A 27591-nucleotide genomic window follows, 5' to 3' on the forward strand; every position below is an offset into this window, starting at 1 on the left:
GATTGAGAAGGCTGTGATTGGTCTCTCATGCCGTCTAGTACACGGTCTGTAACACTGGATTCCTGCACACTGCTCTCCGGCGCACTGGCTGGTCATGGCGTTGCGGACTGTCCGAAACTTACCCTGCTTTTTAAGTGTACTCGGCGTGTTTCTCCTCAGCAGTGGCCCAAGCCCGGCGTTCTCATGTCCGAGCCGCTGTTTATGTTTCCGTACCACTGTCAGATGTATGCATTTAAACCTGGAATCAGTGCCCGCTGTTCTTCCTCAGACCACAATCCTGTAAGTAGCCTACACTATTTTTTTCTCTCTCTGAGAGAATCAGAAACTATGTGCTTACCTGCTTTATCCACCTTAAGAGTTACAAATGACTTAAGTTGTCAGTAATATAATCACTGTTTATGTTTCGCATTGAGTCAGCGTACGTTGAGCTTATCGGTTACATTCTGAGTACAGAAGAATTTGAGTGGCAGTGTTTCTGATTTACGTTTCTCATCTGGACTCTTTGTTTCGAGGATACATCGGTTGTGTCTCACAACTTTAACCCTAACACTACCTAGGCAGCATTTAGGGCGTCACAGGCGCGAGGTCAGCTAGATAGGCTACACATGCGCATTCAGACTCAAATGCTGAAAGCAACTTTGATGGCCAAAATGTTTCACGTATTTAGCCTTATATGACATCAGGCCTGTTCCAATAGCCGATACACATTTGCGGTCTTAGCCACTGTAAAACTTTTTTTCTCAGAATTGCGTGATATAGCCCTAAACTCGCAACTGCATGTTATAAATTCATAATTGCGAGATATAAACTCACATTTGCATGTTATAAAGTCATAATTGCAAGATATAAACTCTCACTTCTAAATTTTTCATCTGAATTTGATATCTTGCTATTCTGACTTTATAAGTAATAATTGCGAGTTTATGTCACACAATTCTGTGGTGGAAACAAGCTTCCAGAAAAATCTTAAGTGTGTAAATAAAGTGTGTAAAACTTGCTTTTTTTTCTTCTTTTTTTACAACACTGCAAGTGTGTCCTATCAGGTAATCAGAAGTTCTACACACACTTGAGGTTTTCACACCTTCTTGAACACTTCAGACACTAGAAATACGTCATGCAAGTGGACGTATCTGTGTAAATAAATGCAATTGTGGGTGTTGGTACAGGCTCATCCCGAAATGCTTCAAGGTCCCAAAATGTCCTAAAATGCTGTCTAGATAGGCAGCACACTAGGCTTTGAAACAGGGGCTCAAAAGCCAGTGACTCTAACCGGTCTGCACACAATACAGACGAGTGTATAACAGTGTGATCTGCTGTACATAATACATACATATAATATATTACAATACAGACTTCAGCACCAACACGATTAACAAAACTCAGTGTTGACAGTGTTTGCAAAGAAAGGTCAAAACCTTTGCATGTGTGTTTGTCATTATGTGTGGACTGCTATAATGGTTAAAATGAGTCATGATCACTCTGTGTGTGTTCGTGTGTGTTTATGTTGGGTAGTTTTGATTTGGACAGAGCCCACTCATCAAAAACAAGTTAATTTACTTGGATTTGTTATATTAGAGGGGTCATGACATGGATTTCTTTTTATTTTAATATGTTCCTGGAGGTTCACTTATAATGCTACTAAAGTTTTTTGCATAAAAGTATATATGTGGAAACAAATATATGTGGAAAAAACGATTATTTTACATCCCTGAAATGATCGGTGCTTAAGGCTTTAAGGCTTGTCAGTAAATGGCATCTGTTATGATTGGCTAACGTCATTGCATAGGATTACAGTATTAATGTCCACTCACTATTGCACGCGGGTAAGTGTTTTGAAAACATTATCCATATAAAATCGTCATTTACATTCAAAGCATTGTGAACTCTCCATTACACTGTGACTCTTTTGCGAAACAAAATGCTCCGAACAAACATATTTGTTGTCCGAACAAACACTTTGACACGACCCGGGATGCCATTAAAAATAAACCATCCACTTGTTCCTGATGCTGGGATTCTTCTGAAGTTTGTACAGAGATACAAACCAGCTGTTTAAACTGGACACGTCAAAGCAAACCTTCTTTTTCTCTTCCGTTTGTCCTGTTGTCGACAGAATCAAGCGTGTGGAGTACGCCAGAAACCGAACACGCATCTGTATACTGTCAGGAAGGATTATGTTTTGTTAAATTGTCTTTTCAATTGTTTGTTTCTTGTGCTTCAGTTCAGTTTAGCCTTGATTGTTTCCTAGTTTGTCTCCTTAGTTAATGAATCACCTGTCATCTAATTAGTCCCTTGTTCCCTCTGTGTATATGCACTCCCTGTTTTGTTCAGTCCTTTGTCGGTAATCTTCATTATTAAAGGGATACTCCACTTTTTTCGGAAATATGCTCATTTTACATCTCCCCCAGAGTTAAACAGTTGAGTTTTACCGTTTTAGAATCCATTCAGCCGAACTCCGGGTCTGACGGTACCACTTTTAGCATAGCTTAGCACAGATCATTGATTCTGATGAGTCCAGTAGCATTTCTTTCAAAATGACCAAAGAGTTTCAATATTTTTCCTATTTAAAACTTGACTCTTCTGTAGTTAAACCGTGTACTAAGATCGACGGAAAATGAAAAGTTGAGATTTTCTAAGCCTATATGACTAGGAACTACTCTCATTCCAGCGTAATAATCAAGGAACTGTGCTGCCGTACCATGAGTGCAGCAGGCGTAATGATATGACGCAGCGCCTGAAAATAGGTCTAATAGGTTAGACAAACTTAGTCCCGGTCACGTTGGAAGAAGTTACCGAGCTGGGGACTATTTTCAGGCGCTGCGTCATATCATTACGCCTGCTGCACTCATGGTACAGCCGCACAGTTCCTTGATTATTACGCCGGAATGAGAGTAGTTCCTAGTCATATAGGCTTAGAAAATCGCAACTTTTCATTTTCCGTCGATCTTAGTACACGGTTTAACTACAGAAGAGTCAAGTTTTAAATAGGAAAAATATTTAAACTCTTTGGTCATTTTGAAAGAAATGCTACTGGACTCATCAGAATCAATGATCTATGCTAAGCTATGCTAAAAGTGGTACCGTCAGACCCGGAGTTCGGCTGAATGGATTCTAAAACGGTAAAACTCAACTGTTTAACTCTGGGGGAGTTGTAAAATGAGCTTATTTCCGAAAAAAGTGGAGTATCCCTTTAAGTGTGGTGAGCGTGTATGTTCTCTTGAGATTCTCCAGTGTATTTCTGTTTGTGGATTAAAGACTAGTTGGATTGAATTCCTTTGTCATTGGTGTTGTATTGCAACCATAACCGTGACCGTAGACAGCGCCAGTGTTTATAATGGGGTCTATTTGCTTTTGACGCGACGCTCACATCCAGTTGTAGGCACATGTCAGCCGTTTAAGCGACTGAACACCAGTGGGCGATGAGTATTCGTCGATGTCTTGCTCTGGAGGCAGGCATATGCAGATGAATTTGCCCATGTGACATCACAATTCCCACAATATCAAAATGAGCCATTTTTGGAGCTTGATTGAATAAATGTTTTGTCTATAATGAGGAGGATGCTTTTCTGACAAAACCTGACAAAATCATAGGGCCCTATCATTATAACATTTTTAAATGACTCAATTGTTAAAGTTTTTGAATTCAGTTGATTAGACATGCTTTTTTGATTTTTAACATTTAATTAAACCATTAAAATTGATTACAGAAATTGTTTTAAACTGAAAGCACAGAATTTGGGAAAAATAAAAAGGAATTTAGGAACAATTAAGTGAATTTTAACTTTGCTCACTCTGTATCACCGCTTATGGTTTAAACTTTAAAGGAATAGTTCAATTAAAAAAAACTAATTCTGTCATCATTTACTCACCCTCAAGTTGTTTCAAACCTGTATGAATTTCTTTCTTCTGCTGAACACAAAGAATATTTTGAAGAATATGGGTAGCCAAACAGTTGATGGACCCCATTGACTTCCATAGTTGGGAAAACAATACAATTGAAGTCAATGGGGCCCATCAACTGTCTGGTTACCGTCATTCTTCAAAATATCTTCTTTTGTGTTCAGCAGAAGAAAGAAATTCATGCAGGTTTGAAACAACTTGAGGGTGAATAAATGATGACTGATTTATTATTTATTTTTTTAAATGAACTAATCCTTTAATGTGTTGCCTTTGAGGCTTTGAAGTAATTGCAACAGTAACAGCATTGTGTTACACAGTCTTTCCTGACTGACTGACTGACTGACTGATGCATGAATGAATGAATGGCTTTTTCAGCAACTTCTTTAATGACGTCTTTTATGTGGGTCACTGTGTTGAAGGCGTCTGTGTCACGATCTCAACAGGAACCGTATTTAATAACTCATGATTTGATGTATACTGCTGTAGCACATCACACCGTCAGTCTACATATAAACCAAAATGTCTTTTCAAAATTCAGAGATGGTGTCTTATAGATGAGAAGACAGAAAGAGTGGAACCCAAATCGCTCAGAATTTGCAATGCATTCCTCGGCTGGTTTTAATAGTCCCATGTGACAGTTGTATGCATTTGTTTCCAGACCCACAATGCATCTGTGCGACTGCAAACAGACAGAGGACTGCATTCAGATTTGTGGCTGATTGCAAAGGAGTGACATAAACTCAACAGGAGTGCGGAGTGCTCTCCATTAGCTTAACTCCACATCTGTCTGCAAGACGCCCATGGAGAAACTTAACTAACGTAATAAGCCTCTTGACTTGCCTCTTGAAAACCTGAACTGAGGCCAGTGCATTATTAGGCTGCTGAGGTCTGTCATTGTGTCTGAGCAAGAGGGAAGTGTGCCGTAAAGAGCATATTTGGTTCATTGATGAAGCTTTACGTACTTTTTGGACTTAAAGGGGACCAATAAAACCCTTTCACAAACACTTGATTTTGTTTTTGGGCTCTACTAGAGGTTTTCATGCTTGATGGTTTTAAAAACGTAAATTTTTTTTCTCATATTCTCCATTGTTGCAGCTCATCTCTTCCCAGTCTGTCAGTAACGCTCTGTTTAGTTCCTGTCTCTATGAAGCTCCTCCTCCTGAAAAGCACACTGTGCTCTGATTGGTCGGCTGGACTAGTGTGTTGTGATTGGTCTAGCGCTTTGAGTGTGTTGGGAAAATGACCATAACTGCGAATTTTAACAAACTACTAACTAACTCAACCAGGCCCCGCCCCTTTATTCTGCATATTAATTATTTAAATGAGAAATATTGTGACGTGTTCATTCCCGGAAGAAACTCAAGACTACAATGGAGGCGTTTCAGGAGTTCAGAAACACTGACACTGATATAGAGAAGAACTCCCACTGGAGGGACTTTGTGCTTTAGAAGTTTGTAGTCCTTTTTCATGCTCAAACAGCAACATTACACATAAATAAAGATGAACGTAAAAAAGCATAATACTTTTTAATGATATAGTAATGTTTCTCCTCCACTTCACAGTTGAAATAAAACATTTAATGGTAGCTGTAGCCTAATAACTTGTTTTCCTGATGGATTTATAACAGGTTACATAACACTAATGAATATGTAACAGTGTTTATTTGCAAAATGCTTTAGAAAAATGATTTTTTCTAGCTGACTAACTACTGTCATTGAATGGATTTTCTGAGGTAAATGTAACGTTAAGTGACATATTGTTCTCAAGCTGTTTTATTGACATCTTTCCGTAGTTGAAAAACTGATTACATAATTGAGCGATTACATAATTCATTTCAGTAAGTTATACTGTATCTTTTAACATTCTGTTTCAAATCTTTCAGAAATTGAAAGCTAAAACTTTTCTTATTGGGATTATAGGATGGACAGGCACACTACAAATATAATGTTTATTAAAGTTTTGGTCACGGCTTCACGCATAAACTGAAATCTGCATAGATCTCAGTTTATCCAAATGAAGAATGATAAAAAATGCGAAATCGAGAAACAAGAAAACAAAATAGAGACTGACACCGTCAAAACGTGCCGTTGGAGAAGCACTAATTAAACAATGTTTTCGTCCCTGCAAAACAGTTTCGGACAAATATTTCTGGTTGTAGAAATGTTGGTGCGCCACTAATGCAAAGATCGATTTAAAGGCCTTATATGACCCTATATTACCGACTACAGTAGGTCTAAGCAGTCTGATTCAACGATACACAGTTTGTTGTGCTTCAAGTTCAGCTTCTGAGAATGAGGACCAGTGTGACTGTTTAGTCTGTCTTCATTTCCTGGTGTTGACTTACAAAACGGCAATAAAGTAATTCAGTCATTTCACAGCTTGATAGTTGAAATGGTTACTGGCGCGTGAGTCTGCAATGCAATTGCTGTCAATCTTTGGCTTTCCAGTAAAGCGCCTCTCCCCCTTACCATACATTATGTAATACAGACAAATGGGGGCGGAAGTATTAACAATTTGGATCAGAATGAATATGATCATTTGGGCAGCTTTTCTGAGCGAATTATAAAATGGCAGTATAATCACTTAGAAGGCATGCTTTTGTTTCACATGAGTTCACTATTACAGAATGTTCAGTATGTGTTTAAATGAGCATAACAACATCCTGCTCCAGTCTGGCTCAACTAAACATTGTATCTACAGAGCATCTCTGACTACTGCTGGAAAACTTATTTTCCACCTGCAAAAATGATTCTGTCAAGCTTTACCTCTTTACCATATGTGACAGTACTGCTTTGCAATGATTTTTAGTTGATCAGATGATGAACAATGAACTTTCTATCTAACTTTTACTGCTGAGGTTTAGGAAGTAGATGCTGAACAAGTACAAAAGCGTTTGCTATAGACAAGCAGCTTTATTATGTGACAAAATTTGAGATTCATGAATTGAGAAGCAGAATGCAGTTACATATCTCTCAACTTATTGATCTCTCCATCGATGTGGGGATGTCCCGATCAAGATTTTTTTTAAAGGAACACTCCACCGTTTTTTGAAATAGGGCTTATTCACCTTCTTTCCTACATTTAGATAGGTGGGCAAATGCATTTTTGTCTCAGTGCATGCGTTGTTTTAGTTTGACAGGGTCGGCGCTAGCTTAGCTTAGCACAATGAATGGAATCCTTTGTTGCCAGCTAGCATGGCCTGAGTAAAAGTGATCTAAAAAAATAAATAAACCCCACCTAATTACTTCTTGTGGCCTGCGTATTCACAACGAGTACAAATAGCGATGCTGATTAACACTAGGCGATTTCCTAGGCAGATATTAACTTGGGACTATATTAGGGGGAAGCACAGGCGAAGCACTGCTGCTTAGGCGAAGCACTGCTACTTGGGCGCAGAGATATCACGCAACACATGAAATGTCAACATACCGGCGTGAATAGTAGCTGGCTATTTTTCCTACAGTACATGAATGGCAATGAACATGGCTAATTTTGTGAGAGACGAAGAGGGTGACTTCTCAGACAGTCAAGAGGCAGAGCCAGAACCATACCTGAGTTTTCAGAAGACGAGCTGCGTGCTTTGGAAATAGAATGACAGGAGGAGGAGGTTGCGATCGCTCAACAGCCTGAGGACGTGAGGATGAGAGCCAACACGAACTGGTGGTGTGAATCTGGGGGAATATGCCAATCTATCCCGACTGAAATAGTGTCTGTGCTGTAGAGAGTGGGACAAGTTTCTGCCATCCATCGATGACCAGGCTCAGCGCGTCAGATCAAGATGAGCGTGCCGGCAGTTGTGTCACAGCTACCGAGGATTTCACGGCGTTGATCCATTCTGCAGTAACTTTTACTCTATTTTTTTTCCCGGTGTGATAAAGTGAACTGGAAAAAAAGCCCCACGCCGAATGGACCAAATGGACAACTGTCCACAGAGTAAGTGATTATTTTAAACATGACGCATACAGATCGAAAAGTAAATGTGGATATGAGCAGGCTTCACTCAATGTGTACACTTGTCAATTTTAAGAGTGCTGGCCTAGATAATTATAATACATGAAGTGAGAGAGAGGCCGCACTATGCTTAAATATATTTTTATTTTTATTTGCACAGACGCGTTTCTGAAGAAGGCACGCGGCGAAACGCGTCTGTAAAAATTAAAATATATTTAAGCATAGTGCGGCCTCTCTAGATGTATAGATCGACCCATATTATACCTGTATTTACATTCACATATTATACCACATATTCACATTTCATGTGTTGCGTGATATCTCTGCGCCCAAGTAGCAGTGCTTCGCCTAAGCAGCAGTGCTTCGCCTGTGCTTCCCCCTAATATAGTCCCAAGTTAATATCTGCCTAGGAAATCGCCTAGTGTTAATCAGCATCGCTATTTGTACTCGTTGTGAATACGCAGGCCACAAGAAGTAATTAGGTGGGGTTTATTTATTTTTTTAGATCACTTTTACTCAGGCCATGCTAGCTGGCAACAAAGGATTCCATTCATTGTGCTAAGCTAAGCTAGCGCCGACCCTGTCAAACTAAAACAACGCATGCACTGAGACAAAAATGCATTTGCCCACCTATCTAAATGTAGGAAAGAAGGTGAATAAGCCCTATTTCAAAAAACGGTGGAGTGTTCCTTTAACCTATCCGATTATTGAATATTGGGTATCTTACTCACCCTCATGTTGTTCCAAACCTGCTCTAGTTTCTTTCTTCTGTTGAAGAGTGTTGGTAACCAGACAGTTGACAGTAGCCATTGACTTACATAGTAGAAAAATAAATAAAAATAAAAATTATGGAAGTCAGTGGCTACCATCAACTGTTTGTTTCAAAGTAACACATCAATAAATAACACGCATTTATGCCAAACATTTGCTTATGATTTACTGTTGATGAATTATGACAATGTTTAGCCTACTTTATGGTGTTTATTTTGTAATATGTTGTAGGTAGTTGCAAAAGAGCATATTTTATTTTATTAATGAGCAGTTGGAAGTAGTAAAGCATAAACATTTCAAAATAAGAGTCTCAATGTATTTTAGGCTTGTTTGTAATGAAAAGTATGGTATTATGTATAAAAAAAATAAATCATTTTGGTTTCACAATACACTCTTGCATTTATTTCATCAAACTCTTTAAGCTTCTCTCTGAACCGGCTCGACACATTATTTAACATTTTCATTATATAGATTTGACTAGTTTCGTCACTAAAATGTTTATTGTCTCTCTTTAATCATTATTATTTCAGTAAAATCCAATATTGATTAACCTCTAATTTGTATGTAATGATAGTACCAATTTCAATACGTATGTACTGTATATACTGTAATTATTTATTTCTTGGTTCTGCATGAACATACCATTGGTGCAGGTCTAAAAAAAGTTTGTAAACAGTCTTAGATAAGATAAGACAGCCTGTGTTACACATTTCAAGAATGTAGCCTACTTATGAAATTGCTCACCTGGATTCAAAGATTGTGCTAGTGTTGTTCATTTTCATAATATACACCTAGAATCAGGTAATCATTAACCAAAGATAAGCTTTTCTGTTGGACTGTATATTAAATGGAAGAAATATTCTTTCAGGCATGTATATTCACATATACCTGTGGAAACATCAAAAGCATTCAAAACTATTAGGGTCTTTTAAATAGTTAGTTCCCCAAAAAATGAAAATTCTGTCATTAATTACTCGCCCTCATGTCATTCCAAACCCGTAAGACTTTTGTTCATCTTCGAACACAAATGAAGATCTTTTTAAAGAAATCTGAGAGCTTTCTGTCCCTCCATTGACAGGTACACAACTACCACTTCAAAAAGTTAATAAAGAGATTGTAAAACTAATCCATATGAATTGAGTGTCCTAATTCAAATTTTCTGAAGAGACACGATCGCTGTTTATGATGAAAATATTGAATTTAGGCTTTTATTTACATATTAAAGGGTTAGTTCACCCAAAAATTAAAATTCTGTCAGTAATTACTCACCCTCATGTTGTTCCAACCTCATAAGACCTTCGTTCATCTTCGGAACACAAATTAAGATATTTTTGATTAAATCTGATAGCTGGATCACTCCTCCATAAGCTTCTAAGACACTATAACTTGCTGGCCCAGAAAATGTATTAAAGAGATCGTTAATATAGTCCAAGTGACTACAGTGGCTCAATCTTAAGTTTATAAAGCGACGAGAATACTTTTTGTGCGCAAAAAAAACTAAAATAACGACTTTATTCCACTATTCATTTCCTTCTCTCTGGGCCTCGAGTTAGTTTACGTAGTGTAATAGCGCAGCGCGTCTGTGTTGCACGTCACCACGTAGGCTCACTATTGGCCGACGCTGGTCATGTGTGACGTGCAACACAGACGCGATGCGCTATTACACTCGAGGCCCAGAGAGAAGGAAATAAATAGTGGAATAAAGTCGTTATTTTTGTTTTGTTTTTGCGCACAAAAAGTATTCTCGTCGCTTTATAAACTTAAGATTGAGCCACTGTAGTCACTTGGACTATATTAACGATCTCTTTAATACATTTTCTGGGCCAGCAAGTTATAGTGTCTTAGAAGCCTATGGAGGAGTGATCCAGCTATCAGATTTAATCAAAAATATCTTAATTTGTGTTCCAAAGATGAACGAAGGTCTTACGGGGTTAGAACAACATGAGGGTGAGTAATTACTGACAGAATTTTCATTTTTGGGTGAACTAACCCTTTAACATTCAGCGAACATAAAGAGAAGCTCTACTGAACCTGCTTGATGCGCGAGAACAAACCTCATTGGTTCCTGCAGAAGCTCAAATGTGCTGCGTAACACGAAAATGAACCTCATTGGTTCTTGCTGAAGCTCAAACGTGCTGCGTAACACGAGAATGAACCTCATTGGTTCTTGATGAAGCTCAAACGTGCTGCGTAACACGAGAATGAACCTCATTGGTTCTTGCTGAAGCTCAAACGTGATGCGTAACACGAGAATGAACCTCGTTGGTTCTTGCTGAAGCTCAAACGTGCTGCGTAACATGAGAATGAACCTCATTGGTTCTTGCTGAAGCTCAAACGTGCTGCGTAACACGAGAATGAACCTCATTGGTTCTTGATGAAGCTCAAACGTGCTGCGTAACACGAGAATGAACCTCATTGGTTCTTGATGAAGCTCAAACGTGCTGCGTAACACGAGAATGAACCTCATTGGTTCTTGATGAAGCTCAAACGTGCTGCGTAACACGAGAATGAACCTCATTGGTTCTTGCTGAAGCTCAAACGTGCTGCGTAACACGAGAATGAACCTCATTGGTTCTTGATGAAGCTCAAACGTGCTGCGTAACACGAGAATGAACCTCATTGGTTCTTGCTGAAGCTCAAACGTGCTGCGTAACACGAGAATGAACCTCATTGGTTCTTGCTGAAGCTCAAACGTGCTGCGTAACACGAGAATGAACATCATTGGTTCTTGATGAAGCTCAAACGTGCTGCGTAACACGAGAATGAACCTCATTGGTTCTTGCTGAAGCTCAAACGTGCTGCGTAACACGAGAATGAACCTCATTGGTTCTTGATGAAGCTCAAACGTGCTGCGTAACACGAGAATGAACATCATTGGTTCTTGATGAAGCTCAAACGTGCTGCGTAACACGAGAATGAACCTCATTGGTTCTTGCTGAAGCTCAAACGTGCTGCGTAACACGAGAATGAACCTCACTGGTTCTTGATGAAGCTCAAACGTGCTGCGTAACACGAGAATGAACCTCATTGGTTCTTGATGAAGCTCAAACGTGCTGCGTAACACGAGAATGAACCTCATTGGTTCTTGATGAAGCTCAAACGTGCTGCGTAACACGAGAATGAACCTCATTGGTTCTTGCTGAAGCTCAAACGTGCTGCGTAACACGAGAATGAACCTCATTGGTTCTTGATGAAGCTCAAACGTGCTGCGTAACACGAGAATGAACCTCATTGGTTCTTGCTGAAGCTCAAACGTGCTGCGTAACACGAGAATGAACCTCATTGGTTCTTGCTGAAGCTCAAACGTGCTGCGTAACACGAGAATGAACCTCACTGGTTCTTGCTGAAGCTCAAACGTGCTGCGTAACACGAGAATGAACCTCATTGGTTCTTGCTGAAGCTCAAACGTGCTGCGTAACACGAGAATGAACCTCATTGGTTCTTGATGAAGCTCAAACGTGATGCGTAACACGAGAATGAACCTCACTGGTTCTTGATGAAGCTCAAACGTGATGCGTAACACGAGAATGAACCTCATTGGTTCTTGATGAAGCTCAAACGTGATGCGTAACACGAGAATGAACCTCACTGGTTCTTGATGAAGCTCAAACGTGCCTCGTAACACGAGAATGAACCTCACTGGTTCTTGCTGAAGCTCAAACGTGCTGCGTAACACGAGAATGAACCTCATTGGTTCTTGATGAAGCTCAAACGTGCTGCGTAACACGAGAATGAACATCATTGGTTCTTGATGAAGCTCAAACGTGCTGCGTAACACGAGAATGAACCTCATTGGTTCTTGCTGAAGCTCAAACGTGCTGCGTAACACGAGAATGAACCTCACTGGTTCTTGATGAAGCTCAAACGTGCTGCGTAACACGAGAATGAACCTCATTGGTTCTTGATGAAGCTCAAACGTGCTGCGTAACACGAGAATGAACCTCATTGGTTCTTGATGAAGCTCAAACGTGCTGCGTAACACGAGAATGAACCTCATTGGTTCTTGCTGAAGCTCAAACGTGCTGCGTAACACGAGAATGAACCTCATTGGTTCTTGATGAAGCTCAAACGTGCTGCGTAACACGAGAATGAACCTCATTGGTTCTTGCTGAAGCTCAAACGTGCTGCGTAACACGAGAATGAACCTCATTGGTTCTTGCTGAAGCTCAAACGTGCTGCGTAACACGAGAATGAACCTCACTGGTTCTTGCTGAAGCTCAAACGTGCTGCGTAACACGAGAATGAACCTCATTGGTTCTTGCTGAAGCTCAAACGTGCTGCGTAACACGAGAATGAACCTCATTGGTTCTTGATGAAGCTCAAACGTGATGCGTAACACGAGAATGAACCTCACTGGTTCTTGATGAAGCTCAAACGTGATGCGTAACACGAGAATGAACCTCATTGGTTCTTGATGAAGCTCAAACGTGATGCGTAACACGAGAATGAACCTCACTGGTTCTTGATGAAGCTCAAACGTGCCTCGTAACACGAGAATGAACCTCACTGGTTCTTGATGAAGCTCAAACGTGATGCGTAACACGAGAATGAACCTCGTTGGTTCTTGATGAAGCTCAAACGTGCTGCGTAACACGAGAATGAACCTCATTGGTTCTTGATGAAGCTCAAACGTGATGCGTAACACGAGAATGAACCTCATTGGGTCTTGATGAAGCTCAAACGTGCTGCGTAACACGAGAATGAACCTCACTGGTTCTTGATGAAGCTCAAACGTGATGCGTAACACGAGAATGAACCTCATTGGTTCTTGATGAAGCTCAAACGTGATGCGTAACACGAGAATGAACCTCACTGGTTCTTGATGAAGCTCAAACGTGATGCGTAACACGAGAATGAACCTCACTGGTTCTTGATGAAGCTCAAACGTTGTGCATAACACGAGAATGAACCTCGTTGGTTCTCGCACATCAAGCGAACATGCTTGAGCTTCTGTTTACCACAACTGATGTGTGAGTCAATGAATGTTTATATGTGAATAAAAGCCTAAAATCAATAATCAATTCAATAATCATTTAAAGCGATCGCATCTCTTCAGAAAATTTGGACTAAACCACTCAATTCATATGGATTAGTTTTATGATCTCTTTGTGAACTTTTTGAAGCATCAATGTGGTAGTTGCGTAGCTGTCAATGGAGGCACAGAAATATCTCAGATTTCATTATAAATATCTTCATTTGTGTTCTGAAGATGAACGAAAGTCTTACAGGTTGGAACGACATGAGGGTGAGTAATTAATGACTGAATTAAAAAAATTATTTGGGTGAACTGTCCCTTTAAGACAGCATTTATGTATTATTACAGTCACGGAACAGATCTTGCTTTATTCAGAGGTGTCACCAGGATCCAAAATTCACTCATTGCCGCCAATATAATTTCCTTCAAATATATGTGATATTTTGCATGGCTTGTGTGAACAGGTAAAAGTTGTTCTTTGTAAAACACAACATCTACAAATAGCTTGCTAAAGTTTTGATACTTATTTTTACCAGTTTATCTACATCTGCATATCTACATCTTGGCTACATATTTAAAAGAAGACAAACAATTTGAAGGACAATTTGTCCTTCCTCTTCCTGAGACTTTGGCCATCAGTTGGTTTTCTCAGAGAGGATCTGTCGAGTCCGAGAGAGTTAGCAAGGAAGAGGGAAGCGACATTGTGTGGAATTTGCTGCAGTCAGGTTTTGTCAGGCATTCATTCTCAGTGCCATTGTGGAATGCAAAGCCAGTAAAATCCCTAAAGCTTTGCTAATTTGCACAGAGGAGATATGGACCCAGATAGTTAATAAAAGAACACTCCTGGCGCTCTCTTCCTGTGCCAGTGCTGTGGAGAGAGTTTGCTACACTATTCCAGCTGTAGAAAGCTGAAAGAGAGATGCCTAATGTAGAGACTGAGGAGCCGAGTGTGGACACTTTATTATGCAGTGTGTTAGAATGTGAATTAACCCTAGAACATAAATGAAGTCTTGTTCTTGTTTGGCTTAAGAGATCCAATCAGCGATTCCCTAGATGATTCTTGGCAGTCCATCTGAAGCTTTTGTTTGACAGTAAATTATTTGTTTTACTGCACTTGATGTTTTGTACATGACAAACACATCTTTGTCCTGCCAGCTGTTTGTGTGGCATTTGTTAAGTCCGTATATCAGGTTGAATGCATGCTGAATGTTAAAGAGTGACTGGAAGAGCATCTTTTAACCATATAAAGCCTACTGGATCATGTTTGATACTCACATTTCATCGACACTCTGTCGCACGCAATTTACTACAGTCTTTCTGTCGTCTGATTGATAGTTTAGCCTTTTTTAGCGAGTAAAAGGTCTTTTAGTCTATTATTGTACAAACGTCCCCCTTCAGCTCGTGGTTCACGTGACGCTTTGATTTTTGTAAAGTAAATGTAAGAATAACTTTTATTTTGTTAACAATAAATCAAGAAGAACAGGATGTGTGCATCAAATATGATCATCCGGCTTTTGAGGAAGGTTTATTTGTTCATCTCTCAATCATCATTGTATTGCATTGCATTATATGTTTTAAAACTACAGAGCTTTGATCATCAAACTAAGCATTTAAATTAAGGGTGTGTGAGACTATTCGACTAGTCGGTTAAACGATGCTGTCTGCTGCTGCTAGTCGATTTGGAAATAGCCTAGTCGTTTACTTTTTTTGCACATTTAATGTTTTGTTTACGAAAGTGCATATCTGTAGCAGAAAACAAAATGAATGAATTTTACCCTTAGATTTTATTTTACCTGCGTTGGTTTTCACTCTTTTAAATGTCCATTCAGAAGATGAGCAAGGCGAGGGAGTATTTTGAAAGTCTAAAACTTTTCCGTTTTCTTCTGTCATGTCAAACTACTATAACAATTAAGCTTGCTATACTACCGTTTATGAGAGACAATTATGTGAAGGTTTAGACAAATCGACTAGTCGGTTGGAAATTGTTTAAACATGAATGAAATTAGTCGTTGTGCACATCCCTAATTTAAACATCATCTCATTAGGCATTTATTGGCAGATATAGAGTGACAATTTATATTTTTATGCATTTTTTGTAAGTAGTCTGTTATATTGTTATAAAGATCTCATTGATTTACATTGTAAGTGATCAGATTTTCATCTAACTTTTTGGCCATATAAATATCAATGTATCAATATATATATGCACCAAATTTGCATTATGTCTGTGTTTGTGTTTTTTCCCCCTCCTCGAATACGAGCTCCACATTCTCACTATATCAGACTAGATCCTAACAGCCTGATGAATCAAATATGACCATCTCAGAGTATTGATGAGATTCTGCTCTTGATGTATTTGTGTCAGATTGTGTTATCGTGTCGCTCTTGCTCTTATTCATCCATATCTGTGGGGAATTTCCTGTGAAATCATTAGGCTGGACGTGAGCCTACAAGGACCAAGACCACATCCTGTTTTCCGTTGACTTGCATTCCCCTGCTATCAGGTCACATTTCTATTCTTCCATACAGTGTCAGCTCAGAGACGCAGTGACTGCTCGGCGACACCACAGTATCAGATGTGTGTTTTGTTGTCTTTTGTAAGCGAAATAATAACAGAAAGGTTTTAGAATTGTTTATTGCCTTTTTTTCTCCATTATAATAACCATATATTATCACTGTTTTTATTTTTATATTGTAATATAAATATGTGCTATTCAAATGTTTTGCTAAGACAAAAAAAGAAAAAAGAAATGAAATGGATTTTTTGTTGTTGTTTTTTAATTGTCTATTGTGATTTTTTTTTTTTTTTCATATCCTCATGCTAAAATTGATCGTAAACCTACATTTAAAGCTGACATTTAAAAATCATCTTTGGTTGCATCTTCTGTCCTGATGAGTTTGCATCTGTGTTTCATGCTTGTGCTCGTTCGAGGACTGCAGATCTGAGCAGGCTTTGTTATGGATATGTTGCATTATGAACCATATCATCCGTCTCGGTCTCTTTCTGGACACGTATTGCATGTTGTGTACTTTTGATTGTGAAAGTCTCTGCTGCCAAACACCACTGCTAATCAATCCAAGCTGTATTATATGAGTTAAGTGCTCAAACATGTGGCCAGGATTGCCGAACTCAGGCCCAGGGGACAATGAGTCACAACCCAGATACAGTTACAGTCTGTGAATAGCCTGTTGTGCCGTTTTGTTCTCCAGCTGACAATAAACTTTACTCATTATGTAATAATTGCCAAGGCTCAACTGCAGATGAATTGACCCATCAACAATGCACCCAGATTGCTGTGCTTTCCTCTTGAGTCTTTGTTGTGTGTTTTTTTTACATTGTCTTGCATAGTTAACACACATGTTCCCCTGCTGAGAGGAAGTCTGACCTGCTTTGCTTTGTCCTATACTCTGTGTTTCCCAGCTCACTCACTGATAAGTTACTAGGCAACTTTGAAAACATGATGGGTTATGTCTTTGAAAAGGACATTACACTGTTTTAGACTGTTCCAGTATTATCTTCAGATGTAGTGAGAATGATGGCTGTTGCATTTGGACTTCCTTTTCGATATTTATGGACAATGTAAACACACAAGAACAAATAATGTAAGCATGCCGTTTCCCACCAAATGCAACTCTTAACGTAAACAATTGTTAAAATGATTTTTAACACAGATTTTTTTTTCGTAACAAAATTTTAAAAAGCGGATCATGTGAAAATGAAAATGACAGCCATAAAAGTTAGTATTGTAATTTTACAGTTGTACTGTAAATTATTATAATAATTATTAAATATTTTAGTTTTACAGTGAAATAATATAATATTAATATCTCTTATTTTGTTTGAAATATTTTATTATTATTATTATTATTAATAATAATAAAAAAAATGTTTTATAGTCATATTGATATATGTCACAAAATGTTGGGCCATCTCTACAAACAAGCACAGCAAGCTCCAATTTCTCCCTGTCACGTTTGTTCTGTGTTCTAGTGAACTCTTAACTTATGTCCTAAATTACGTACTATAAATTATGAACCTATACTATGCACATCTAGTGTATGAATTTCATAAGGTTATTTATTTTCTAATAGTCTAATACCCCTCCCCCTCCTATACTTTTAAGGAGAGCTGCGACAGTTGAGTGCATGAAGTGTTCAACAATCCACTCTTTGTTTTTTCTTCTTCTGTTAATTAACTGCATGATTTCATTTCTTTTGGAATTTTCAGTGTGAACACACTACTCACATTACTTATACTACAAAATGGCTCAGAATAATGCATAAGTACGTGAATTGGGACGCACCTTTTGTTTGAAGGTTTCCTACGACTCTTGTTTTTTTGTATTGTTTTATTGTTTCTGTCACGGGTGGAAGTAATAGTGAAGCGAGGATTCAAGTGCAGGAATGAAGGGTCTTTAATTAATAAAAATTAAACCAAATACAAACAAAAACTCCACGGGGGGGAAACAGGACAGGCATCAAGATACAACAGAACTATGGCAGGAAACAAGAACATAAGGATACATAGATGACGAAACAGTACAGGACCGCAAACACAGGGAGAATAATAGGTAAGCAAACAAAAGAGGGTAACGAGGGAAGGCAGGTAGGGCAAATTAATCAATAATCAGATAACAAGATGGCAGGGGGTAGACAATGACAGGAGAGCACATGGCACAAGGAGACACATGACAAGCCCTGTGCTCACAACAAACAGGACTATAACACAAGCACATGACAAACCAGGAGTGTCAGAGCTCTGTCACCAAACCAAGATATAAACTAGACAGAAGTGACAGAACCCTGACAGTTTCTAAGTTTCCATTTCCTGTGTTCTGTCCTGTGTTCGAGTTTGTTTCCTTGCAACTTTTGTTTAGTTCTTTGTGTGGTTTTGTTTCATATTTTTGGATTATTTTTATATACATAAACTATTGACCAATCAGAAGCCTAGATGAGAATTCCAAAACGATTTTATAAATTTTGTTTAATACACACTTTATTATATGGCTATTCAAAAAAAAAAAAAAAAAAAAAAACATATCCGCACTGTGTATTACATGGGCGTAACTAATACTAATAAATTTGATAAATAATAATAATATTTAAAAAATCTAAATCTATTCTGACAACTAGGCAGTATAAAGAGATCTCTGTGTAATTAGCCTGGTTTAGGGCCATGTCTGCCTACAATAGTGTTTTATGCTTGTGTTATAATTGCCTTGAAACATGTTGATGAAGGTGCTTTAAAGGCACTTTAAAGATGCATATCAGAGAGGGGTTTAGGGTAGTAATTTGTCTCCTTTGAGGCTAAGTCAACATTAATTCAGATACATTTGAAAACAGCATTTTTATGTCAAAATGCTCTCTATCCACACTAGCATTTACTAGTCAAGTGTCCACTGTCAAGTGTTTTTCAAAAGTTTCTCATCCACACTGAAACAACGGAAAACGCTAAACTCACCTTACTGCACAATAAAGTTCTCATGCTTTACTTCTGGCAGGATCATTTTATTTAGCAAATTATTTCACCGATGCTTCCAGGTTCCACTCAGTCATCATTATATGTTTGGTCTAAAACGCAACTGCTCTCATGTTTTTCCGCAAGACAGCAATTGCGAGTACATTTTCTGTCATCTTTGCAGGACTGCGATATGAAGAATGTACAAAGTAACATATCTTTAGCAACAGTGTGAAAGTGAATAGCACATACGTAACAGACACAATAGCAGTATAAACGGATATCTATCGGTTCAATATGCGTCACATGACTAAACATGCGTCATCGTTTTAAAATATCTCAGTTTTCACAGTCCACACTACAATGCGAAGACTGTGTTTTCAAATTTGTCCACTTGGGAAAGCGTTTTCAAAAAGCTCAGTTTTCGCTGGACAAAAGCGCAGTCTCAGTGTGGACGGAAGTAAAAAGAGAAAAAGATGTATTTTCAAACTAAATGAAACGAAAACATTAGTGTGGACAAGGCCTACAGCTACAATACTAAACAAAATCTCAATAAGTTCACTAACAAACGTCTCATGTTACAACTGTAACGATGGTTCCCTGAGAAGAGGAACTAGACACTGCAACTAGGATGGACGCTATGGGTACGCCATCAGCCTATCTGGTGTCTGAACCACGTGTGAAAACAGTCCAATTTGATTAGTTGGCGACAGTCCGTGACATCATTAGCAAAGCACCCGGAAGTATAATAGGGCGCCGGTAGTACAAGTCATCAACTTTGTTGTGCAAGCAGACCCAATAGCATGGCAACGAGAAGCAGTGTCTTGTTCCCTTTTTCATGGAACCATGGTTACAGTTGTAACCTGAGACGGTCCTTTTCGAATGGGAACTCTACGCTGCATCTTGAATGGACGATATGGGGAACGAATATCCATTCTGCGGGGATGCCTGCTTCACTAGGTGAAAAAATGCACACAGTAGGCATAGCATACATTGATTCAACGGATTACTTAGCCGGAGTCAGAGCGTCCATCCAGGGCGCACACATACACAGACCGTCTAGTGGTAGTGTTCCCTAATCCATTATCTTCCTCAAAAATAGAAGATCCCTTCTATGCCTCTGTAGCAGGGGAATGCCCGGCTTGAATGAAACCTTCCTCTCTTGCCATCGGGCTACTACAGCCCTTAAGGCAGAGCTTTATGGAAAAAATGGCCAGGCTGTGACAGCCTTTTCTTGTCTGACACAGCTCTCAGGAAACGCTTGCCACAGGGAGGTTTTTTGTTTTGTTTTTTTTATTCCTCAACTCATTAGTGTTGTCAACTCACATGAGCGTTAAACAGCTCAGTCAGGCATTTAATAACCCACTTTTCAAGGAAGCAAACCCCTACTTAGAAACCAAGCAGTAATTGGGTAGGGGGAGCAAACTAAATAGCAGGAAAACAATTGCCATGATCATATTTAGTTTTACCCCAAAGAGGGAAATCAAAAAGTGGAGCGAATGTTACTTTAGAACTATGGTTTAGGAATATTTTGTTCAGTATACTCGCGGGGAGTAAAACATTAGTTGTGCCACCATAGGGGAGCACCGAGCCTTTAGCTGGGTAGGGGATGATGGCTATATATATCAACCTGCGTCATCTGCTGTACCCTATCAGAATTTGTAGGCAGTTACCAGAGGGAGCCAAATCCCTAAGGCTACAGACTTTAGAGCTGTAATTTATAAATGGGGAAAGAAGTTAAAGGAGGAAGAAGAAAAAGGGAAGAGGAGAGATGTTATTTTTCATCAGCATCTATCATCTTTACCGAAGGACTTCCTAATAATCACTTCCCTGAGGTCCTGTCTCTTCTTCCTCACGTCTCGCCTCCTTTGCACTTGACTCCTTGAGGAAGGAGGAGCGCAAGTAGCCACCCTCTCCCTCCGGTCCTCACACTGTGGCGAGGAGAAAAAAAAACGTTCTCCCTGATGTCTGCCAAGTTCAGCCACAGATGCCTCTCTGTGACCACCATTACTGCCATCGAGCGACCGATAGCAGCAGCTGTTTGTTTAGTGGTCCAGAGAGCTATATTTGTGTTCAGCAACCACTTTAGGGGACAGTCTCTGGCCCTGATCCAGATATTTTAGCAGATATACCTGGTAGGCCTGCAACGCTGCCATTGTGTCCAAGGTCCCCCCGCCTGACCTTCTGCCACATATGCCCTGCCATTCAAGCGCGAGGTGGTCTAGAAAGGCCTGGATGACAGGGCAGGAGCTTTCAAAGAGGATGACTTACCCTGGGAGAGATAGCTTGCAATCGCATCGTCACATATCCACACTCAGCTAATCCTTCCACATTCGTGTAGTTTGAATAATGAAATGGATACATTTGGGCTGAACATGACTTCTCCACTTCAAGGTGAAGGTTGGGAAGGAATGGAAGGCTCATGGGGGAAGGGTGAACATAGCCTAACAGGAACAGTCTACCACAATAAACTTTTGTTTTTCACACCCCCAAGCCAGATCCAATCTGACAGGCCAGGCCAGGCCATGACCCCCAGCAATTCCCCGTATGCGGGGCTAGCAGGATGAGAAGACTCAGTACACACACTTTCCTCGCCTTCTTCAACCACATCTGCTTCCTCTTGGCTGAATGGTGCCAGCAACATGCTATCTGCTGGATCGGATGTCTCGAGAGACAACACACCCTGATCCAACAGATCGCTCAAGCCTGCGATCGAGGCGCGAGAAAGAGCCAGCCCTTTCTCTAACTTCTCAGCAATCCCCACCACTGAAGCCTTCGCTTTGCCTCAGCAACAGCGGGGCCTGAATTTGAACAGAGCTTCCTCGTTGTGAATTTATCACAATAGGTGCATTCAGAAACCTGAATGCGTATGCTCCTCTCCCAAGCAATAAACACACAGGTCGTGTGTGTGTCAAAAACCTGGGACACGGAGGTACATACTTCTTAAAAACGCTTGCTAGAATTTCCCATGATCATGTCTTCACCACAAGCTAACAATACTATCAGCTGCTGAAGACAAAAAGCTGTTGACATGTGCGACAGTCGCCCTCTTATACTTTCAGGCTAATGACGTCACAGACTGTCGACAACTAAACAGATTGCAGTGTTATCACACATGCTTCAGACACAGGATTTGCTGATGGCGTCCCCATAGCGTCCAACCAAGACGCAGTGTAGAGTTCCCATTCGAAAGGAAATTAGTTGTTTGTTGGATGACTAGTAAACCATGCTGACCCATATCTTTGTAAGGAATGGTATGAATCTGTTGAGTATGTTGTGCAGTGCACTAGACGACCTCAGTCTTTGTTTAGGGTGTTTCCTGAGGCATGATGGAGGTCTGCTGGAATCTGTGCAACTGTGTCTGAGCATGTCTCTGTGAGGGGGGCATCCCTCAACATAAGGGCTGTCAGGCAGGGCCATTTGTCTTCTAGCATTTCAGAACATCAGATGATTCGGATAGAAGTGCAGTGAGAGAACATTTAGGAGTTGCAAGACTCCCAGGAAAATGTAAGCAAAAAAGCCTTGGCTTAGTGTCCTGATGGCAAGAAGAACATTTTCCAAAATCTCTTTCACTCACTTACTCATTTCATTTGGCAAAAGTGAGAAAACAACAAAGATTTTATCTGTAATTTAGTGGTTTATACTTTCCTTATGTGACAATCAATCAGGGAGGTTTCCTGTTCATCTGTGATAGAGGACCAATTTACGATGTGTACATTGGAGGGAAGTCTCTTGCTTTATTTGGGCCAGACATGTGACCAGAATCAACCTATGGATTGATTATGTATAGTTGTCACTGCCTATTAAAGTGTTATGAAACCCCCTGTTTCAGCACCAGTCAGTTCTTTCAAGCATCTAATTCATACTGTTTTAAAGACTGTTTGAGTTTAAAGCATTTAAGCTTCTCACAAATGCACGCTGCAATTTACCATTACACACAACACATTATGCACAATTTTGTAAGCTCACTGTAAATTATGCAAATACATACATATCTACAGTACTTGTCTATTTGTCACCACACATGTCTATTTGTCACAATTTAATAGTAAGTTTTAATAATGTCTTCTGAAGAAAAGACACAAGCAAATGCTTTTAGAATATACTTGACAATGCAGATTTGCAAATAACAATGGTACAGTAAATTGGTGAAAAACATACATTCTTCAGAGAAAGAGACATTTAGCCTGTCTGGTTAATGTTCTTTAAACAGAAAGATTCATAATAGTGTTAATTAGCGGGAGAAAATGAAATAATGAAATAACTGGTCATTTCTTTTTAAGGTCATTAAACTTTTAAAAGCAAGTTTGTTTAACTATATAAGCTGTAAAGTTGTTGAGTTGTCAGTCTTTTCTGCCCTTGTTACTTTTGCCTAAATTTGATCCCAAGTTCTAGCTTATAATAAAATTTTCATCTTTCAGTATTACGCCTGTGTTACTGTAGACAATCTCTGTGGGATTTTTATTTATCTCCCTTTTTGGGTCAGTATAGTAATAGTGGACAGGAAAGCATATTGGGTCAAACATTTAACCTAACGCCCGTTTCACACATACTCCGTTTGCAGTGCATATGCGGTGCGTGTTGCAGTGTGTATGCGGTGCAGGAGCAGCATGCGCTATAGTGCTTTCACATATGCTGCGTTTGCAGTGCGTAACTGATCCGCGGCTGTACCACAAACACATACTCACTATTTGTATTTCAAATCCAGAAGTTATCTGCAACTTTTATTTAAAAAAAAGTTTTGTCATCATTGCGATTCTCTTTGTACACATATACACACTTTAATAGACGTATGCACGTTTAAACAATTTAAACAACGTATTATTCAATGCATTACTTCTATATAATTATATATTAAGTTGCTCAAGCAAGTGGTAAAATATTTAACCATGTACTTATATTAAAATCACATACATTTTAAATTAAAACTTAAAATTGACAAAAAAAAGCAGACTCATACCACTTCTTTTGCATAATTTAAATCTTTATACAATAAATCTTGCATGTCACAAATAACTTCTTTTTCCACCTCCACGAATGAGACGAGTGTTGTTCATTATGTCGCCTTGTTGAGGTAAATCGTAGTTTTCCTTGATTTACCCCGGTCTTAAAGTAAAAAAGATGACTGTGAAAAAAAAGTCGTATTTAATTAAATACATTTATGGTGAGATTACTACATTTTATTTAATTAAACGCATTTATGGTGAAATTACTACATTTTCAGGTCAATCTGTGTTCATTTTGACCACGAACCATGCGCTGTCACTTTAATTCAGCGTTTGCAGCACAGCAGAAATAGACTCGGTGCGGAAACGATCGCTGCACTGCTGTATACGCACCGCAACTGGAACGGATCGACGGACTGCAACCGTGTGCAGTGTGAAAGCTCTAACCTGTTAACATTAGGGTTGGGCGATATATCTCATGACATTGTTAGGCGCATGTCGTCAGTAAAGCCGGTTCCTTGATTAGTAGTAAATCGCCATCACCTGCTTTCAGATGGAGCGGCATTCACTACAAAGAGCCGTAGTTAACTGACAAGCTGAGCCATATCGCATTAATTATCGCAGGCGATACGTCCGCGATATTATATGCACCGAATTAAAAATATGCACCGCATATGCACTGCAAACGGAGTATGTGTGAAACGGGCGTAACTCACTGCTGTGTGTGTTCATCAAAATTATCCAAATTGTGTTTTTAACCCAACATTTTTGTGTTTACTAGTGTTTACTAGTTTATTTGATTCCAAATGATCAACTAATAAAACTGATTTAAATGATCAACTAATCATAATTTTGTCCATGTACGTTCTCCTGCACTAAACTCTTGTACATGTGAGGTAAGAATGAGTTTACCAGAAGTTATATTACTATATGTATTAACCATACTAGGGCTTTAGATTCTTTGGATTTAGGTTTAGATTCTTCTCTAACATGCAAACCATATGTTTTTACCTGTAGAATTTCCATGAGGGTTTTCACGTCAATGTATAATGTCTAGGGAAATCAAGTCAAAGTCAGTAGATCCCAGCTGTAAATAAGATGATGTTTGATGTTTATCCAAGAGGCTTTATCAGTTATCTGGTTGGTGAGGAATTCTCAGCATTTAAATGTATGCACACTGTGACCTCACAAGACCTCCTAATATTTGGAATAACACACCTGCAGATGTGAATGGAGTCAAGTACTTAGGGTAGAAGTAGCTGTTCCAGCACAATGGACTAGGTGTCCTCCTTCACTCTTTCTTTGAATTGTGTTTCTTGAATGTTGTTATAGCTAAATTCATAGGTTGGTTTGACTCACTCAGAATTCCAACTCCAAAAGCTTTGGAGTAAACGTAATAAGAAACTTGATTCTTCCAGAATGTTAATTCAATATTTACATCATACAACAGAAATTTGACGATAGCTTTATCTTGCTCACAGCTGTGAGGATCGAACCGATACGAGCAGGAGACAAACGTGCCTGCATCGTCGTCGAACTGAGGGACTTCCTGAGTTGAGGAAGGATGGAATATGGAAGTATTCGTTTTAAAGATCTATCATGACAAACCAGTCCTTGGATCCGGTTGTGTCATGAGTCAATCTAGTGGCTCGGATCTCGCATTTGCCGAGGCAGCGCGTAGATTACGGGTCTGCATTAAAGGTTCTGTGGCTCGGATCTCGTGTGTGCTGAGGCAGTGCGTAGATTACGGGTCTGCAATAAGAGTCAAGTGGCTCGGATCTTGCGTTTGCCGATGCAGCGTGTAGATTACGGGTGCCCAATATATGTGTGCAAAGCAAACTAATTATGTGTGTATGCAAACTATGATTTATGATTCTTTTTGTCTTTGAGATTATATTATGAATACTCAGCCTGTCATTCAGACAGTGCATACTTATCTGGTTGTTTCTTGGCTGCATTTAATTTTGAGGAATTAAATGGTAAATACTCATCTGATTTTGATGTCTGTATTTATACACTATATTCAGCCTTTCATCCAGATCGTTTTTACTTGTCTGGTTGATCTTTGGCTGCATTTGATTCTGAGGAATTAAATGGCGGAATTCCAGAGGGAAACGGATAACACCTCACTATATGGTGTCCATCTTCCTTTGATACCCTCAGGGGACCATTCTGCCAACCCTGCTACCTCATGCGCTTCGGGGCGCAGCGGTCTTCAGCGAGTTCTAGTCTCAGTGTCTGCACGGAAACGTTGCAGAGGAGGGTTTCAGAGTGGTCAGTTCGGTTGCTTCCTGCTGGTCATCCGTTTCATGGCATCGAATTGGTTGCTCGAATAACACCTAAGACCAGTGTTGAGAGACTGGTTCCCATAAGAGACTTTTTGGCAGCATGGGAACTTCTGCCAAATATATCTCAATGGGTCCTGCACACAGGGGGGTCCTCTCCACAGTGGTAGGCCCAGAGAAGGCTGTGGTTATGGAACAGGAGGTAAACAGGAGGTAAAAGCTTAGCTGGGGAAGGGGGCCATAGAACGTGTTCCTTCCCCCGACAGAGAGTCCGGGTTTACAGCCGGTATTTTATCGTTCCTAAGAAGGATTCCAATTCTAGATATGTGCGCTGAGGCACAAAATCTTTAATGCAGACCCGTAATCTACGCGCTGCCTCGGCAAATGTGAGATCCGAGCCACTAGATTCTTTATTGCAGTCTGCAGACCTGTAATCTATGCATCGCCTTTGCAAACGCGAGATCTGACCCACTAGATTCTTTATTACAGTCTGCAGACCCGTAATCTATGTGTTGCCTCAGCAAATGCGAGATCCGATTCCAATAGATCAGTGGTCGCAGCCAGATTATTTTGATGGCGGCTGGTTCTGAAATAGATCTGTCATGACAGCAACAGTTACTCACAATCACTTTGTCTTTGGTTATTTTGCCCTCAAAATAAAAGTACGAGAACATTTTTGCAGCAATGTTTTATTTTGAGATTAATTGAGAGCTTTTAATTTGAAAAGTTCTGAAAGACATTCCATAGAGTCTGTGGATCGCTTTGTTGCAGATAAGACACACCGGCTTTGCATTCACAAAACTACTGGAGGTAGGATGAACACATAGATGTCTTTCCATTCTTCTTTGTATGCCCTATTTTCGCTGTCAACTTTCCTCTTTAGACTCTTTGATAGTGCCATTTTCTCTCACCAGCTATCTTAAATGTTAACATCACTCTGCACACGACACAATAGCGTACCTCCAGCACGCAAACAATAAAATAAAAAATGCAGTACGTAAGGATGCCAAGGAATAATACTTAGTGTAAAAGTAGGCTACGTCAAATAATTATTACAATAAGTTAAGCTCCATTGTGTAACAAGCAAATTAAAATGATACACATCTATTATTCACAATATGGAAAGAGGAAAACATAGTTTGGTAAGAGCATGACTCAAATATGCCTTTGATGGTTAAGTTATTTTTTTCCATTCCGCATCTTCCACATATGTGTGTTTTAGCAAGGCGGTCTGTGTTGCAAGTTGGTGAATGAAGATACTTGCCAGGTTACGTGTCATTACTGCTTTATTCATTTATCCAGTGT

At 39.5% G+C, this 27591-nt stretch overlaps 1 protein-coding gene across 1 annotated transcript in view; it reads left to right on the forward strand.

Moving 5' to 3' along the window:
* The window catches only part of pxdn (peroxidasin), an 81622-nt gene continuing 54031 nt past the window's right edge, over positions 1-27591 (forward strand). Inside the window, exon 1 of the mRNA XM_084392920.1 lies at positions 1-279. Coding sequence (XP_084249046.1) covers positions 95-279 — 185 coding nt within the window. The 5' untranslated portion in view covers positions 1-94. The remainder of the gene's footprint in view (positions 280-27591) is intronic.

This window comes from Rutilus rutilus (genome assembly GCF_951802725.1).
Source record: "Rutilus rutilus genome assembly, chromosome: 21".
Classification (NCBI taxonomy): Eukaryota; Metazoa; Chordata; class Actinopteri; order Cypriniformes; family Leuciscidae; genus Rutilus; species Rutilus rutilus.